The sequence below is a fragment of the Fringilla coelebs genome (genome assembly GCF_963513975.1).
Source record: "Fringilla coelebs genome assembly, chromosome: 11".
Taxonomy (NCBI): domain Eukaryota; kingdom Metazoa; phylum Chordata; class Aves; order Passeriformes; family Fringillidae; genus Fringilla; species Fringilla coelebs.
This window is the reverse complement of record NC_140037.1, coordinates 14,287,124-14,303,048: the sequence shown is the minus strand read 5'-3', so window position 1 is coordinate 14,303,048 and position 15,925 is coordinate 14,287,124. Positions and strand designations below refer to the sequence as shown.

Genomic DNA, 15,925 nt, shown 5'->3' with positions numbered 1-15,925 from the left:
GAAGCTCAAACAAAATGAGTAACAGTAAACACTCCATTCCCAATACTTTTGTATATTTTCATTATTTTTTTGGAATGCTGATATGAAAAACTTACCTTGAACAGCATCTAAGTAGTGAGCTTAAAAAAGAAAAGAACAAAACTGAGATGGATCAAACTTCTGTACCAAATGAAAATACATTTGCTCATGGCTTGACACCTGGGGTTAGATATAAAATGTCTCCCTCTTCCTGCAGGCAGATCTATTCCTGCTGCTGTGACCAGAGCATTGTGTTTGTGATCGTTCTCCATTTGATGACAAGTGTGCAGGGACCACACCTGGCCCACAATGTGAACAGCAGGTCTTTTTATCTTTTAAAGTATTTTGATCCTTTGGATTTGCCCTAAAAAAATCTTCAGAAAATTAGGCTGTTCCTCCATCACAAACCTAACTCTTGATTTGGTGAATTCTAGAGGCAGGGAATGAATTATCTTAAAATGCTCCAGATAAAGATAGCACGTTCTAGATTTTTTTTTCAAGAAACAAATGCGAGACCTTATACTGCCCATTTCTGAAAATTAGATAATAATCTCACTTTGGGACATCCTAGGGAGAAACACTCTTGACTTTGCAAAAAACTGTTGAATTTCATTAAAAATATAACTATTACATTTTTATAGTAGACTAATGACTTCTAAAAATATCTGAAAGCTTTACCTTATTAGGAATATTGTTAGCAGTCAGCTCTAGGAAAAACACCATTAGCAGCAAGTAAAATATGTAAATCCTCAGACAGAAAGGCAAGAGATTTAATGCAAGAATTACGTAAGGTAAATAATAGCTTTGTTTCCTCACACCTTCTACTTTTTCAACATTTTTTTCCTTCCTGACTACAAAATTCATGTATGAACACATCCCAAAGATATGTTAGGGCTGAGCTATCTTTCCTTTCTGTGTTTTTTTTAACTAATCTGTTATTTCCTCTACACAGAAAGCTGTGCCACGTTGCTATTCTGTGGGACAAACAGAGTGCAGAGGCACCTTTTGTACACCTGCCTGGATTCTGAGTCTCTGTTTTTCCAAACAGATTTCAACCAGAACGATGGCCATCTGTATAGGACTGGATTAGGATTTTCTGTATTTCATTTCCTGAGGTACAGAAGCCCCTTACCAATGGTGCAGTGGTCCCCTTCCCATCCTGGGCTGCACTCACACTTCCCGTCCTTGCACTGCCCGTGCTCGGCGCAGTGCGAGTGGCAGGTCCGCTCCTCGCAGCTGGGTCCCACCCAGCCCTCCTCACACTGGCAAATCCCTCTGGAGCAGACACCGTGGCTGCCACAGTCCAGGGTACACAGCTCTGCAGAGAAAAACAAAAGGACACCACGTGGAACAGGCGCTTTCATACTGCAAACAGACTTTGCATCAAGACTGATTCACTTCTGTATGAATATCACTCGTCAGCTGGATCAAACATGGGATTTTGTCACTCAGTACAGACCTTATGCAATCTGGCTGCCTCCTTCTTTAGCAGTTCAGATAATTTATTTATTTGGGGTGGAGACTGGAAATGATGGCTTTGCAGAGGGTAGAGTAATATGTCTGAAGCAGACAAACAATGACATGAAAGAGTCTGTATCTTTTGACTTATTCTTCTGAGACTCAATTCTAAAATCTCTTACAAACTCAAATGTTGTGAGCTGAATTAGAGGATAGAGTAGCATATAAATATATATATAAACAAACCAATCTTTCAGTGGTGTAATGATGACAAAATGGCCTTCACTTGTAGCACAGAGAGTCACCAGAAAAGGAGTAAGAGATGAGGCAAGCACCTCACTCTGACAGCAGCATGCAGCATTACATGACCTACAGGCCATTCAGATCCCCCCAGTTCTAAAAAGGCTTTTGAGGATTCAGACTTTTTTTTCCTTCCTGATTTTCATGAGTTAACTGCTAAGAAACCAGGAAACCTGTTTCAAGTAATACCTCCTGCACTGCCCTTGGAAGATTTCTCTACCTGGGCACTGTAGAACAGCCCTGATTGTGAAGTGGTATGGAAGTCCTGAATTGTTTCAATACCTCACCATATGCTAATTGCAATTCTGCTTCTATGCACACTAAAGTTGTTCTGTGAAAAGAATGGTTTCATTATAAAAAGGTTCCACGTAGTTTGAATTTTTTTAGAATAATTATTGTAAAGACACAGAATTTGCTTGTTATCCTGTAATTAACCTGCTACAGAAATGTCTCCTCCTTCTTTCTCTCAGAAAGCAGATGATAGCACTTAAAGTATAAGCCAAACACTCATGTCTACTCCCATTCCAAATGTCAATGCTACATATTTAGTTGTGGCACGATTTTTCCCTTGACAGATTTTAAACAATGATCATTTAGATCTGGGAACTATTGTATATAAACATCCTTAAAAGCATTTGTAGTGACAAATGCTGTCACTTGCATATCAAGGGAAGTTTTTAAAGTTTAAATTGAAATCTTATCTTCCAATCATTTTAACACAAAGAAAAAAGCAGCACAGAACTGGAACAGCACAGTGACATCAAAGACATGCTGGGCTCTGTCTTGAGAGCTTAGCCCTTATTTTTGGTAATAGCCAGGGTGACAGCACAGTGCACAATCAATAGGATGGGTGAGTGACAAACTGCAAAAGCATTGTCTACCTCAAATTCAGAAGCAGAAGGCATGGTAAAGAACATCACACAAAAGTCAGTAAGAGCAACTGCTAAGTACTGCCCTTAGGAGGTCAAAATCAGCTATAGAAAAAAGAATTAAATTTAATATTTGGACAGGGAGTTGTGTTATACTGGAGTACAAGATAAAAATAATTATCTGATTATATGATTCTATGGTATTCCTGAAAAACAATATGTAAGACAAGAAAAGACACTGCTCTATTATATTCAAATGAAAAACTGTGCTGAGTCTGGGACATTATACCTTAGAAAGTCTTGATTGCTGCCTGCTGATCATATATTCATCTACTGCTTCATGCCTTGGACTGCCTGCCTGCAGGTACTGGAAAGGATTTCTTCCCCCTTGCTGCATAATTTGCCTTGGCTCTTTTGTTTTGTTACTGGTTTGTTTGTTACTTGGAAACCTGGGAGATTGCTTGGAGGACTACAGGAGAACTTGCTTTCTTATTCCATTGGCACTGAAGATGTCCAAATACTTGCTCCTATGTTTAGGAAGTAAATTGATTTCACCAGATCACAAAAGCATCACTCCCAAGCAGGCTGGCAGAGGATCACTGGTTTTATTTGAACCTATTGCTCCAGCTTGGGCATCGACCTCCTGAGAATTAAATCTAGCAAATACTTTAAGAATTTAGGCTGCTAAAGGGATGTGTTTGATCTCCCCTGATCTCCCTCTAGTTCACTATAATTATTGCTTTTGATATTTTACTTCAAGTGGAAAAGATTGTTAAGAGGATATTAGGAAGTATTGTGTAGTTGACAATATCCTGAGGTAAGAGGAACTGATGGCCATTTTGACCCTCTGGATTGACATCCTACACAGAGACTCTTCCAGATTTGGGACTGGCTTGGTTCAACTGATTCCAAAACTTCAGGAAACACTAGGCATTGGAATACTTTAGTGGGGAAACAAAGCAATACATAGAGCTTCTGACCCTGTCAGCAGTGCTAGCAGCTCCTGCCAATTCTCTGTCTGTAAACAGACCCAAGAACCAGCTGTGGAAAACCTTGAACACATTCCCACACATGGCAGGCATGGCTGCACCCCCTGCCTGTCTACCCCACAGAATCCAATCATGACAAACTCATCTTCCAAACAAAAGAAATAACAGCATGGAGCTGAAGGCAATGCAGGCACATTCCTACCACAGGGACAGGGATAGATCTTGCACACACTTCCCTTTTAAAACCAAAAAATTAAAGAGACCTTAAAGTGCTAGGAAGTTTTCAACTGTTTTCCCTACACATGGAATAAAATGTTTAAACACAACTTAAGGTCCTAATCTTTAATGAAGTGGAGATACTAGATTAACTATCTTATAAAAAAAATTTCCTAGGTCAGTACATACAGTCTTCACTCATAAGGCTACTTTTTTTTTTTTGTTCTATTTTCCAACACAAGATCATACTTGAAATTAACTTACCTAACTACTGCACTTCCTTCTAAAAATGATTTTTTCCCCCAATATGAGGGCAAATGTTCTTTAATGAAAACCAAACCAAATTTTGTAAGCACCAGATGTTTCTTAGTTCTGACCAGACGCTTTCCTCAGCTACTCTAGCTGACCTACAGTTCAGCCAATTCACACTTTGTCATCACTGAGGCAACCTTGAGACTTGCATTCTTTTTGGTGATTTCATAAGCCTTCAGAAGTGCTGTTTACCATGATAATGTATTCTTCTGCCAAGCAAATCCAAGATTCTCCACAGACTTCTCATGCAAAGCGAGGGAAATCAAGCCTAATGTCATCCTATTAATGCTGTGGTAGAACATGCAGCTTTAATCCACAGCTAACTCAAACAACTAAGATCAAAAAAAGGATTATCAGTTCAGGTTGTCCTGCTTTTAAATGCAAAATTATTTCTCAACTCCTCCTGCAGATAAACAAGCCCAGAAATCTTTGTGTAACAGGGAGTGACATTAGCATTTGTGTTTGTATGGAGAGACTGGACAAAATGAGATACTCCAGAGAGGGCTCAGGGACCAACTGCAATGGGAAATTATACAGTAACTTTAACTAGGTAAATAGCTTCAAATAAAGCTGATTGGGCAAAAACTCACACAGAAGTGAAGAGGGACAGCAAGTCATACAACTGTTCAGCTCACTGGAGCATCTTCCTCCTTTCAAAGCAGTTGGTCCTAGAGGACACAGAAGCACCACAAAATGCAGCAGGGCCAGCACAGTGGGGAAGGGCTTTGAGCTGTGGGTCAGTGCAAGCAGCTGAGACAGCCAAAAATGTCTTCTCTGACTGAAACAGCTATTCCATTCCTCCTCCTCCTCCTCCTCCTCTCCATCCCTCTCGTGGCTCTGTGATCCCTGCCTAGCACTTAGCATGGGAAACTGGTGAGATGATTCAGATCATGGAACTGTCAGATAATTATTCAGTTTATTTTCCTGGGTTAATACCTGACAGCTAGCTGAGCTAAATCAGCCCAAGGAGAGATCAAAGCATCCATACAGGCAGGATGAGGGAGGAGATGCAAATCCCAGCCTGGACAGAGACTGTCCTGCTGAGGAGCCACAAGCTGTGCCATCATCTGACTGCAAAGGACAAGAGCAAAGAGATGACTTCTGTAAGGTAACAAGGGAGGCAGGTGACAAGAGAAACAGCTTGGATTAGTTGATTCAGGGATATTACATCACAAGCCTTTACTTGTGCTGTTCCATTAGTTGCCATTCATTCTTACCATGTACAGTGCCACGCTCACAATGCCTTAGCTCCTTGACCTGCTGGTGTTTAGGCTTACACAAACCCATCTCTTCCCTGCCACTGCTCTGTGTCACAGTTTAGTGGGACCCACACCTGCCTGCCTGAGCTCTGGGCAGACCTTGCACCCAGGCTGGGCTGTGGCTGAGACCCACTCCTCAGCCCATGGGAATTTCCAGTGTTCCCAGGAGACCCAAATTCACAGTAATTCATGGCCCTGTGCCGTTTTTTGTAGCTGTACACTCTGAAATCCAAACAAGGTTCTCTAAATGTAGGCCTGGAAAGTAAATTTTGGTTTTGAAAAAAGCCCAGCCATGCAGAGTCACTGTGAGCATCGTGCTGGCAGAGTGCCAGGGGATGGCCTCAGCTGACCCCAGCAGCTTCCCTCAGACTTTCATCAAATACAGTTTGCATCAAATCTAAAATTCCAAGCCCTCAGACTCACACCAATTAATGAAGAAGAGACTTAAAAAATGTTCAATTCAGTCTAGAATTTTTACTGACATGTCCTTAATTCTGAATGCTCATTAATTTCTTGGAAAAAGGCAAATGTGAGCTGTGAACCATTATTTGTACATATTCTTGAGGAGGAGACAAATAGCTGATCATTCCTGAGCTAATCTAAAAAGCATTAAAAATTCACTCCACTCTTCATTTTAATTACCTAAGTCAACAATGAGTTCTTTCAAATGTGTTTTATAATAAGTTCCTACTTATGTGTTATGAAAAGGGAAATTAAAGCTAAATATTTTATAATTTGTAATGATAGGGAAGATTTTAATGTTAATTCAACATGTGTCAGAAATAACTCCTAGAAAATCATGCTAAGAATACAAAACTAAATGTAAACAAAAGTGGCCAAATACTACGAAACACTCATTATACTTTTGTTCAGTGGTGAGTCTTGTTCTACAGATGGTCTAAACTTTCAGTACTATATTAATAATTTTGCTATCCATTTTTTAATAAGTGGTTTTCCATGAAGATTAGAAATTAATCTACCCTGACTTTCACCCAATAAGCTTAACTGCTGGAGGCAGCAAAAAAAATCACCTATCTAGCCCTAATAAAGAAGTTTTTTCAATTTAAATATACATTGCATTTAATAAGTTTGCATGATAATTTCAACAATGTTCCTGAACTTTTTAAATTACCTTCCTGCTGTGTCCTGGAGACAACACTGTTCTGGCTTTTATTTTCAGCAACTGATTTTATTAATATAATTTTTTACACCACAAGAAAGTTCAAAAATGTAAAGTTTTAGAAGTTTCAGAAGCATTTGAGCTTCTTTTATTTTTTTCTTTAGAACCTAATGGAAATTTGTTCCCCTTAAAGAAGGTTACCTAGGAGTGCAGAGTAGAGCTTTCATGCAGACATCAAGTTGTACAGATCTGTACTAGAAGAGATGTTATTTTTATGGTACAGCTTATCTTATTTTCCCAATTCACATAAACTTCTTTGGCAATCTGGATGTTAACTGCACCTGATCTTGGCTTTTCCAGCAGTGCCACAGAACGTTAGTTAGGTGTGTAATTTTTTACATTCTTAGTCAGCCGCACCTATGCCAATAAACCATCCCTGGAAGTGTTCAAGGCCAGGCTGGATGGGCCTTGGAGCACCCTGGTCTTGCAGAAGATGCCCTTGCCCATGGCAGGGGAGTTGGAATTGGATCATCTTTAAGATCCTTTCTAACCCAAACCATTCTGTTACCTGTGATCAAGCAAGGGATGGCTTTTTTAGGGGTACAGCAGTACTACAGGGGTCATGCCAGTGTCCAGTGGGGCTGGCTCTTCAAGCTGGAGATAGAAATCAAAGGGATTTGCAAATTTCTTCAAAACATTAATGCTGAAGTCTTCCTCTGTCAGCTGCCAGGTTTTGTGAACATGTTCCCTTTGGAAAACTGAAATCAGGTTCCTGTGTGGAGAGGCAGCAATGGTGCATTGCCCATCTCTTCCCTACCCTCCACACCACTGAGGAACATGTGATGGGAACTTGCCAGAGAACTTAATGTGAAATTTAGTACCATCAGAAATAAATCAATACAATGATTGTCCCAAATGACTGATCTATTTTAACATAAATTTATAAAGAATAGAGCTGCAAAAGACTTCACAGGATCATCTATTATTGTTCCAAATTAAATCATACCTGGCATCCCTGAAAAGCTCCCAGCAACAGAGAGCAGGACTATTCTATGACAGGCAATTCATACCACTATCAGACCATCTCCACAAATATTTTCTCAATCTGAGTTTCTCTTGCTGTAACTCTCCTTATCCTTCTCTTCATGCATTGCATGCAAATATCTGACACTGAAATATATTAAAGGTCACCTCACAATACCACAACAATGTGCTACAGTTGTGTGAATAAATTCAAAGCAACTTTTTCTGCAAAACTATTGCATTGAATTTATTATCATATATCTTGCCAAAATAATTTTCACAGTCATTTCCAAAGATTCTGTCCTTGCCCAAAGTGGAACATGGTGGCCCATCCCAACAAAAGACTCAAAGAGTGAGATTCATCTCACCTGACCTGAAACATTTGTCTGAAATACTTTTCTATTACAGTCTGTTATCAGACTAGAATGCTTAAATTTATTCAGCTATTGATATTTATCCTTTCTGACACAGTCATGCAGCAAGACTGTAGCATGCATATAAATCTGTTAAGCCAAAGAAGAATTATTTGAAAAAAATCTTGAGGAGAAAGCAAGTCCAACTCCAAATTGCATCTGCCCTCATTTCTGGCTCTGAACGATGTTAGGGAGGTTCATAACATATTCCAGCTACTTACAGTTTTCCATGAATTACACAAACATGGACCTGCCTTAGCCTCCTCAAATACCATTTTTTTCTTGTGTCTTCTTGATGTCTTCTAATACTTAAATTCATTTTAAGTACCCTCTTTCCTGCATGATTACATGACTGATAACCTGCTTCTATTTTCTCTTCAGTAGATCGTTGGGTTTTGTTATGAAATGAATTAGTGACTCCAGAAAACAAGCTTTTGTGTGGTCTCACTAGCATATAAAAAAAATCAAAGCAGCACAGCTGGAATCTGAGTAAAGGACTGGCCCAGGCACTCTTTATGGTTTGCTCAGTATCATCTCAGGAGCTGGTCTACCAGGAGGCAAAGAGGCATTTCAGGAGGTTGGATCTTCCTCAGAGAGACAAGAATTGCAGAAAGTAACTTCTGAATAGCCAGTAAATTCAGAAAATAAATGGGGGGGATCTAAACTTCACACAGCCCTGACTATTATTTGGGATAAGTCAGACATGATTATTGCACAACTACCAACTCTATCTACCAAAGGCAAAATGTCTTCATTCTCCAAACATTACTTCATTTTAAACTTTCCTACTGTAAGTTCTATGTAGAAAACCTTTCTGGTGTCCTGCAGTTACCTAACTACCTTTCTTATCTTCTTACCACAGGCCACAACATATAAAATAAACCCACTGGAACTAAAATGCCATATCCTCACTGTTACTCACAATGTTTCACTATCCATAAAGTGGTGGTTTTAACTGGTTTCTGGAAATAATCCTACCATCATCTCATTGAACTTATTCTTGATGCATTAGGTACTCTGTAAACTCTTAACTCTAATACTCTTCTGGCATCCAGTAGGAGGATTGCCATTAGCACTACCATGTATCACAAAATATATGAATGCAATTGCATTTTAAAACCCCTTTAAGGTAGTTTCTGATAATGCTACATCTATTTACAAGCATCTTTTTGAAACTGGAAGCCTCAATTTGCTTGAAAATTTATTTGTGTGGAAGAGTAATCAGTGGACAGACAGAAAGGTCTAGAGGGCAAATACAACAGAGGCTGGGGAAATGACAGAGCAACTTTTTCCTCTTCTGAGATCTTTTATCACACTTTTTTCACCTAGCTTTATTTTTCATCTGATGAAGATTTTCTTCCTGATCCAAATCCAATTTATATATATATAAAACCTCACTCTATATCGATTTTGCTGGGGTTCAAAATGGTATTTTTACAGTACAAAAATTTAATCAATACAGCCTGAAGAAGCTGGACTGGTAATGGTAAACATACTAAGAGATATTTCATTTCAGGCAGCCAGAACACTGAAAATTGATACCACTGAAAAGGATTCCTCATTTGGCACTGGGAACATCTCTGTTTACCCAGCCACAGCATTGGTGTAAAGGAGAACACAACTATGCTGGGCTTGCCACACAAGAGACTTTAGCTGCAGAACCTGTCTCTTTTTTAGAGATGGTACAGGTTGGCAGGCTGGATGAGGCCAGTGTGGGCAACATTTAAAATAAATGAGCAGAAGTATAACTTAATAGCAAGGAAGATTAGACTGACACAAGGGCAAGGAGAAGCACAAAGAAATCTGACCAGGACATTTTTAAAATATTGTTGCCCAAGTAAATGTGGAGTTTCCTTGTCAAGTTTGGTCCTGTTTTATAATTTGTCTTCACTGTTTCATTTCAAGTTGTACTTGTAGCACAGCGGTGAGATGTCAATCATCACTGGAGACTTCTACTCTGACTAACAAGTTCTGAAATCCTCTGCAACACCCCAAGAACCACAAGAGGAAGCGCTGTGCAACGTCTACCTGGTTGGATATTTAGTTTTGATCAGGAAGCTGCTATGAAAGCAGTCCAGAACAATCTGTCATGAGCTGTAATGAGCGAGATGAAAGCAATGCCTTTGTGCTCACTCACAGAGGGGAAATGCAATTCACAGCTCCTCGGACTGAAAAGCCAGTTGTGCAGGAAAAATGGGAAACCTGTTGAGCAAGTGACAGACCACAAGATTCAGGGAAGGCATGAGGCCTGTGAAAACCATGAGGAACATGGAGAACAACCATGCCTTTGTGGGGAAAAGGGAAATAGGCAAAGAGATGGCTCAGTAGGTTCATACAACAGAGCTGTCTCACAGGTACAACCTGAACTAATACAGCATCAAAAGAAAAGAAAGGTTTTGAGACATCTATTTTCAGCAAAAGTTCACCAGATTGTCTGAGGGGATCAGGATATGTCTGTATAAGCAATAAATCTTCTGTGGTACACAGAAGGATGATTGTTAACACTGATTCAGGCTCTGCCCAGAATATAAAGCTTTCCACAATTATTTAATTACTATGTTTGATTAGTGATATCCAGTAAAGAAGTAATGATTTATTTAAGCATTATTTGCAGGCACCATCTTTAATTCACTGACTGACAGGATGACACTTGGATATTGGTCCACTCCCAAAAATTTTGCTGGTCTGGGCTCTGAATGTTGGATGTGCTTGCTGCCTTCAGTAATGAAGATGTATTTTACCTATCCTATTTTGAAAGAGCTAAATTTTTTTTACTGAAGAGCCAGTCAACATGGACAGATAGAAATCATGTTAACCTTGGAAAAGAGAAGCTTCAGGGTGACCTAACTGTGGCCTCCCAGTACCTGAAGGGAGCAAAGAGGAGAGAGAGGAACAGCGGACAAAGGCCTGTAGTGATAGGACACAGGGCTTTAAATGGCAAGAGAGTAGGTTTAGATTAGGATTAGAACCAAATTCTTAACTCTGGGGGTGGTGAGTCACAGACACAGGTTGTCCAGAGAAGCATGAGTGCCTCATCCCTGGAAGAGTTCAGTGTTTAGTGCTGATCAGGTTGGATGTGGCTCTGAGCAACCTGGTCTAGTGGAAGATGTTCACAGCAGGGAAGTTGGAGAGTGTCTTTAAACCCAAGTCATTCTATGATTCAATGAAAGAGTGAATCGACTAAAATAAGGCTCTGTGTGTTCCCAACAATCAATCTGTATTACAGGAAAAACTATTGTGAGAAACCAAAAGTCATTACTAGCTTCTAGGAACATGTCAGGTTCACAGGCAAAAACAGATGAAGAAGCTGGCCTTGCTTCCTCCCATTTAGCACAAATAAACAATTCCTTGGACAAACTCAGCAGCGAGGCCTAACAAGCTCGTGCACAAAACCAAGGAGTGCACAAAACCTCAATTAGCACAAGTTCCACTGCACTCAGCACCTGCCCACGAACAAACACTGTGTCCAGCCACACACGTCCCCGTGCTCCCAGCTGAGCCCGGGCAGGTGAGTGCAGACACAAAGCAGCTCCCAGTAAATAAACCATGACTTCCTCTGTGTCAGCAGCACAAACAGAAATTGCTGCATCTGGCAGCTGCTCTCTGCCCCACGGCTGCCAAACCAAAGGGGCAGCTCATGACTTGCATTTTTTCTGCGGAGCCTGGTACCAGCTCCTCAGAGCTGGCAGAGGCACCACCAGGCTGGCCACCCTTCTTCAGGGCATTTCTGAATTCAGCATATGGGGGACCAGAGCAGGAGTTAACAATCACGTGTCATATGAACAATCAGCTCTCTGCACTCCATCAGAAAATGATTTTGGACCCTAAGGTGATAGACACTATTTTAACAATCTGTTTATAAAATAGCCAAGGTTTCCTAGACTGAAGAATGACATACCTGAATGTACACCGTAGCTACAATACACAAGGAGTTTTTTCCCCATTGCCATTAAAATATTGTTGGATAATTACTATAAATTTAATTTTATTTAAACATATTTAAGCAAATGTCCTTAAGGAGGGCAGTGACTAGGAAATCCTTCCATGTCTACAGATATTACCCTTGCAGCAATACACACAACCAAAACCCTTAGAAATGCATTATGTAGGGTACTTCTCATGGGTTTGACTTCTACCAATAGCAATTGCCTATTTTCAGAAGAAGTTAAAATTCACAGACTCTGCTGCATAAATATGTTGAAATGATAGCTATTTTTGTACAACACCTACCATGACAACAAAAAAATATTATAAATATCTGCCTTTTAGGGACTGATGCAGCACATTTTGCACAATAGTTGCTCCAAATTCACCGAAGGACACAACCTCTAGTTCTATTGCTCTTTTGTACCCTTGCTCTTACAATTCCCATTTGTGCTTTTTCAGCTGTGAGGAAACAGAAGGTCACTCAAACACAAGAGCCCTCCTTTAAACCATGGTGGTATGGATAATTTGTGAGAGTTTCATCTTTGGATTCAGCTTAGCAAATTGAAAGTGGAAGATTTCCTATGTCATTCCTGTTCTGCTGTTCCTATGGGCTACTTTTCCCCCTCCACTGCAGCATCCAGCAGCAGAACCCTCCCACAGCTCCTCTACTTCAGTCCTCTTTTACAAAGGGTTATTGTGGAGTACAAGCCTTCCAAAGTCAGAATATCCATCTTGACATTTTCTTAAACAGACTGTTCATGAAAGACCTTTCCATCCTGTATCCTGTCAGTCATTTCAGCATGGTTCTTAACCCCTGTTCAGTACATGGAGTTCTGGGTAGGTGATAAGGCTGAGATGTAAAAGAGGGATGCAGGCATTCAACTATAAATATACACCCTTAAACCCTTGCTTACCCTATCTAATCCAAAGGTCCTTGAACCACTCCAGCACCTGAGTTGCTACTGAAATCCCACTTACTCACCAGGTTTTGCTACTAGATAATGACAGCAGCTTTATGTCAGGAGCTCGTTTTGCAATCTGCAGGACCTTGCACCAGGGTAGCCAAAGGATGCTGAGGAGCATCACTGCCCTGGGGCTGGCTGAGCACAAAGCACATTGGCCTAGCACCCATTCCTGGCAGGATGGGCTCCCTGGAGAGGCACACTGCCATGTCAGCTACCCAGAGGGGAGGGTAAACAGAGCCACTTTGCCATCACCAGAGCAATGAGGGCATCTCCCTCCTGGGTAAGCCAGGAGTTGCTGAGATAGAAGCATCCAAAACTGGGTCTGTGGATTCCACCCTGTGGATTAGACTAGGATTTGCAAAAGCTGACTTAACTAAATTGCATTTACATTGGAATGAGGAATATTTCCAATAATTGCTGAATGAGGTGCAGACAGCAATAGATTAAGAATCTTGATTTTAAGGAAGAAAAAGGAAAGGAAAGGACCATTATTTTTGGCATATCTGCAAAATAAGCAGCAAGCAGTTGAAAAACACCCCATGTTTCCTCATTGTGTATCTCATACCCTTGACTTATCCTATTTCTTAAATCAATAAATTACTACATCAGGTATTTTTGGTTCCCTGTGGACTGATTTAAACATAAAGGATAATTAATTTTTATTAGAGTGCTTCTTCACTGCTTTAAATTTCTCATGTTTTAAATTCTGCAGCAACGCATATTAAATGTTCCAATCTTTAACTGGTATGTCTTTAATAAAAACCTTGCTCACCAGATACATTTTTGCGAACTCTTGCAACTCTACAGGAGATACAAATCAAACCAGTCACACATTGTTTTTTCCCTTCAATGAAATGCACAGTAGTAGAGAAGAGTCTTTCTACAATGTCAGACAATGTATACAGCAGGGGAACTTCAATCATCCTTTTAATTAGCAGAGCAGTAACAGGCAAAGCTCCTCACAAATTACAGAAAGAGGACAGTTAGATGAAATTAAGCAAGTCCATCATTTCTAAAGAACAAAACAGCGAAGGACGTTTCCAATATAATTAAAAAGTTCTTGAGATTTGTCTAAAATAGGGAGCAGAGTGGCAGCACCAATGTGCAACTAAGCAGTCTACAGAAAATGCACGACATTACATCACGTACTGAGGAAATTTCAAGGCTATTTTCACTACTGCAAGCTCTTTGTAGTGAACATCCTTGTCCTTGGAAATGAGAATGACTGACACCCACACACTGCAATTCCCTGAACCTGAAGAGTTTCTGATTACGATGAAATGGGTTCACCTAATTATTTTTTCAAGCTGCAGTTTTTGATGTTTAATTTTGAAACCTATTTGAGATGTCTTGAACTATATTAATATACTGTATTATGCCTTAATTTCTTTTTGAAGTACTTTACTGTAAAAAATGCAGACTTCTAATGATTTTTAAATTACTCCACTCTGCACATATCAATTTACAACAATTACAACATTTTGCATTTTTCAAAGCACTTCAGTTTTAAAGACGTTTTTTGCTTCACAAGATCTCGAAGGAAGAGGCTGCTGATTCATTTTTACCCTTTGTAAAATTACCACCAATCTTGCTAGGAGAGCTTAACCAAAAATAGATATGCTAAATATATACCATCTCCATATAATCATTTTAGGATGAATGTTTTTGTGAGTAAGACCAGCCAGTATTCTTTTCCCAATCATAATTAGGTTGCTTCAGTGATATAAATGGATTCAGCAGAATTATGACAAATGTCCTGGAGTAAGGGGACAGAAATTGGCCTACTTTGAATAGAGTCTAAGGAAATTAATGCAGGACAGGATGTCAGAGGCATCAGCTTTGTCACAGATTTCTCAGTCTATAATATTTTAGGAACAGTGCTGCAATTAATTAGTGACTCAGGGCTGGATTCTCACCTAAAACACACTGGGACTGCACTGTTGGTATCACTGCAGTCACACTGATTTATGCAAGGCTCTGCCCCCCTGAACAACTCTGTCATCCATTTTCTCTTGATTTCTCTCCCTTAATCTCAAGGCTACATGTTAAAGGTGTCAATCTGAGAACAGAAGATGAGCTTTTTTGTTCAGTTGATGCTGCACCTTCAATTAGCCAGAGCTTGCCTTCTACCTGACAGGAGCAGTCAGTACTCAGGAGTTTGATTTTCTCTTTCTGAAAAGCACTGCCAAGACACCTCAAGGGGAGATGACTCATTAACATCAAGGCATTTTGGGTGACAGCCTATAAATAAAGCAACAAAGACCCATAGACAGTAAGTAGAAAGATGACTATACTGAAGTCCTGGTGATATTAAAATAGTGTAATATCAGTCTTCCACCCTACTGACCGTGTCATTTATCAGTAGATCGCACCCCTACTGCCCAGGTCAGCTGAGATGTGTGCTGAAGGTCTAACTGATAATGGATTTTCACACAACAGGGTTCAGCATGGTGTAAAGCTGCTGAGACTCTGAAATATTTCAAGGAGGATCTTTAACAGTACAGGTGATTTTCACAAAACATATTACATAATCAGTCTGACTTGGAACAAAGTATGAAATTTCTGTTCTCCACATCTCGTAGAGGCAGGGGAAGACTAAATGAGAAACAGAACTCAGTCTCTTGTGCATTTCTCTTGGGCACATCTACTGTCAGATGGCTAAACTGGTAATGGCTCAATGTCTTCAAGCACTTTGGTGTGACTTCTAAAGGATGACCAAACTAGGAAAAAACCCTAAAATTAAATGGGCAAAGTGATAAACAAGATAGCAACGAATTAATTCCAAACCAGAATGTGTTCATTTGTGTTGTGAGCATTATCATGGATTTTTAATTTGCACTGCTTTATATCAGAGAAACATTTGTTTTTTCACAGGCTAATTATTAGAGAGATGAAATTACATTTTCTTTTTTTTAGCATGAGCTAAAGCCATTCCAATGCTTGAAGTTGACCTGTTTGCTCTATGGTTGATGTTACTGATGGGAACACCTTGGACAAGGCAGAGCTGTAGCAGAGCTGCTGCTGTTTCTTTTTGTCTTGGAAACACTTTGAGAATC

The 15,925-nt window shown here is 39.9% G+C and overlaps 1 protein-coding gene across 2 annotated transcripts in view; it reads right to left on the bottom strand.

The window, feature by feature from the left end:
• The window catches only part of TENM1 (teneurin transmembrane protein 1), a gene marked incomplete at both ends in the record, with an annotated part of 224,038 nt that overhangs the window by 92,809 nt on the left and 115,304 nt on the right, over positions 1-15,925 (bottom strand). The window contains 2 exons of one of the 2 annotated variants that reach the window (XM_084212897.1): positions 96-119; positions 1,151-1,336. In XM_084212897.1, the coding sequence (XP_084069023.1) occupies positions 96-119; positions 1,151-1,336 (210 nt within the window). The remainder of the gene's footprint in view (positions 1-95; positions 120-1,150; positions 1,337-15,925) is intronic. The other variant, XM_084212898.1, reaches the window with a different exon arrangement.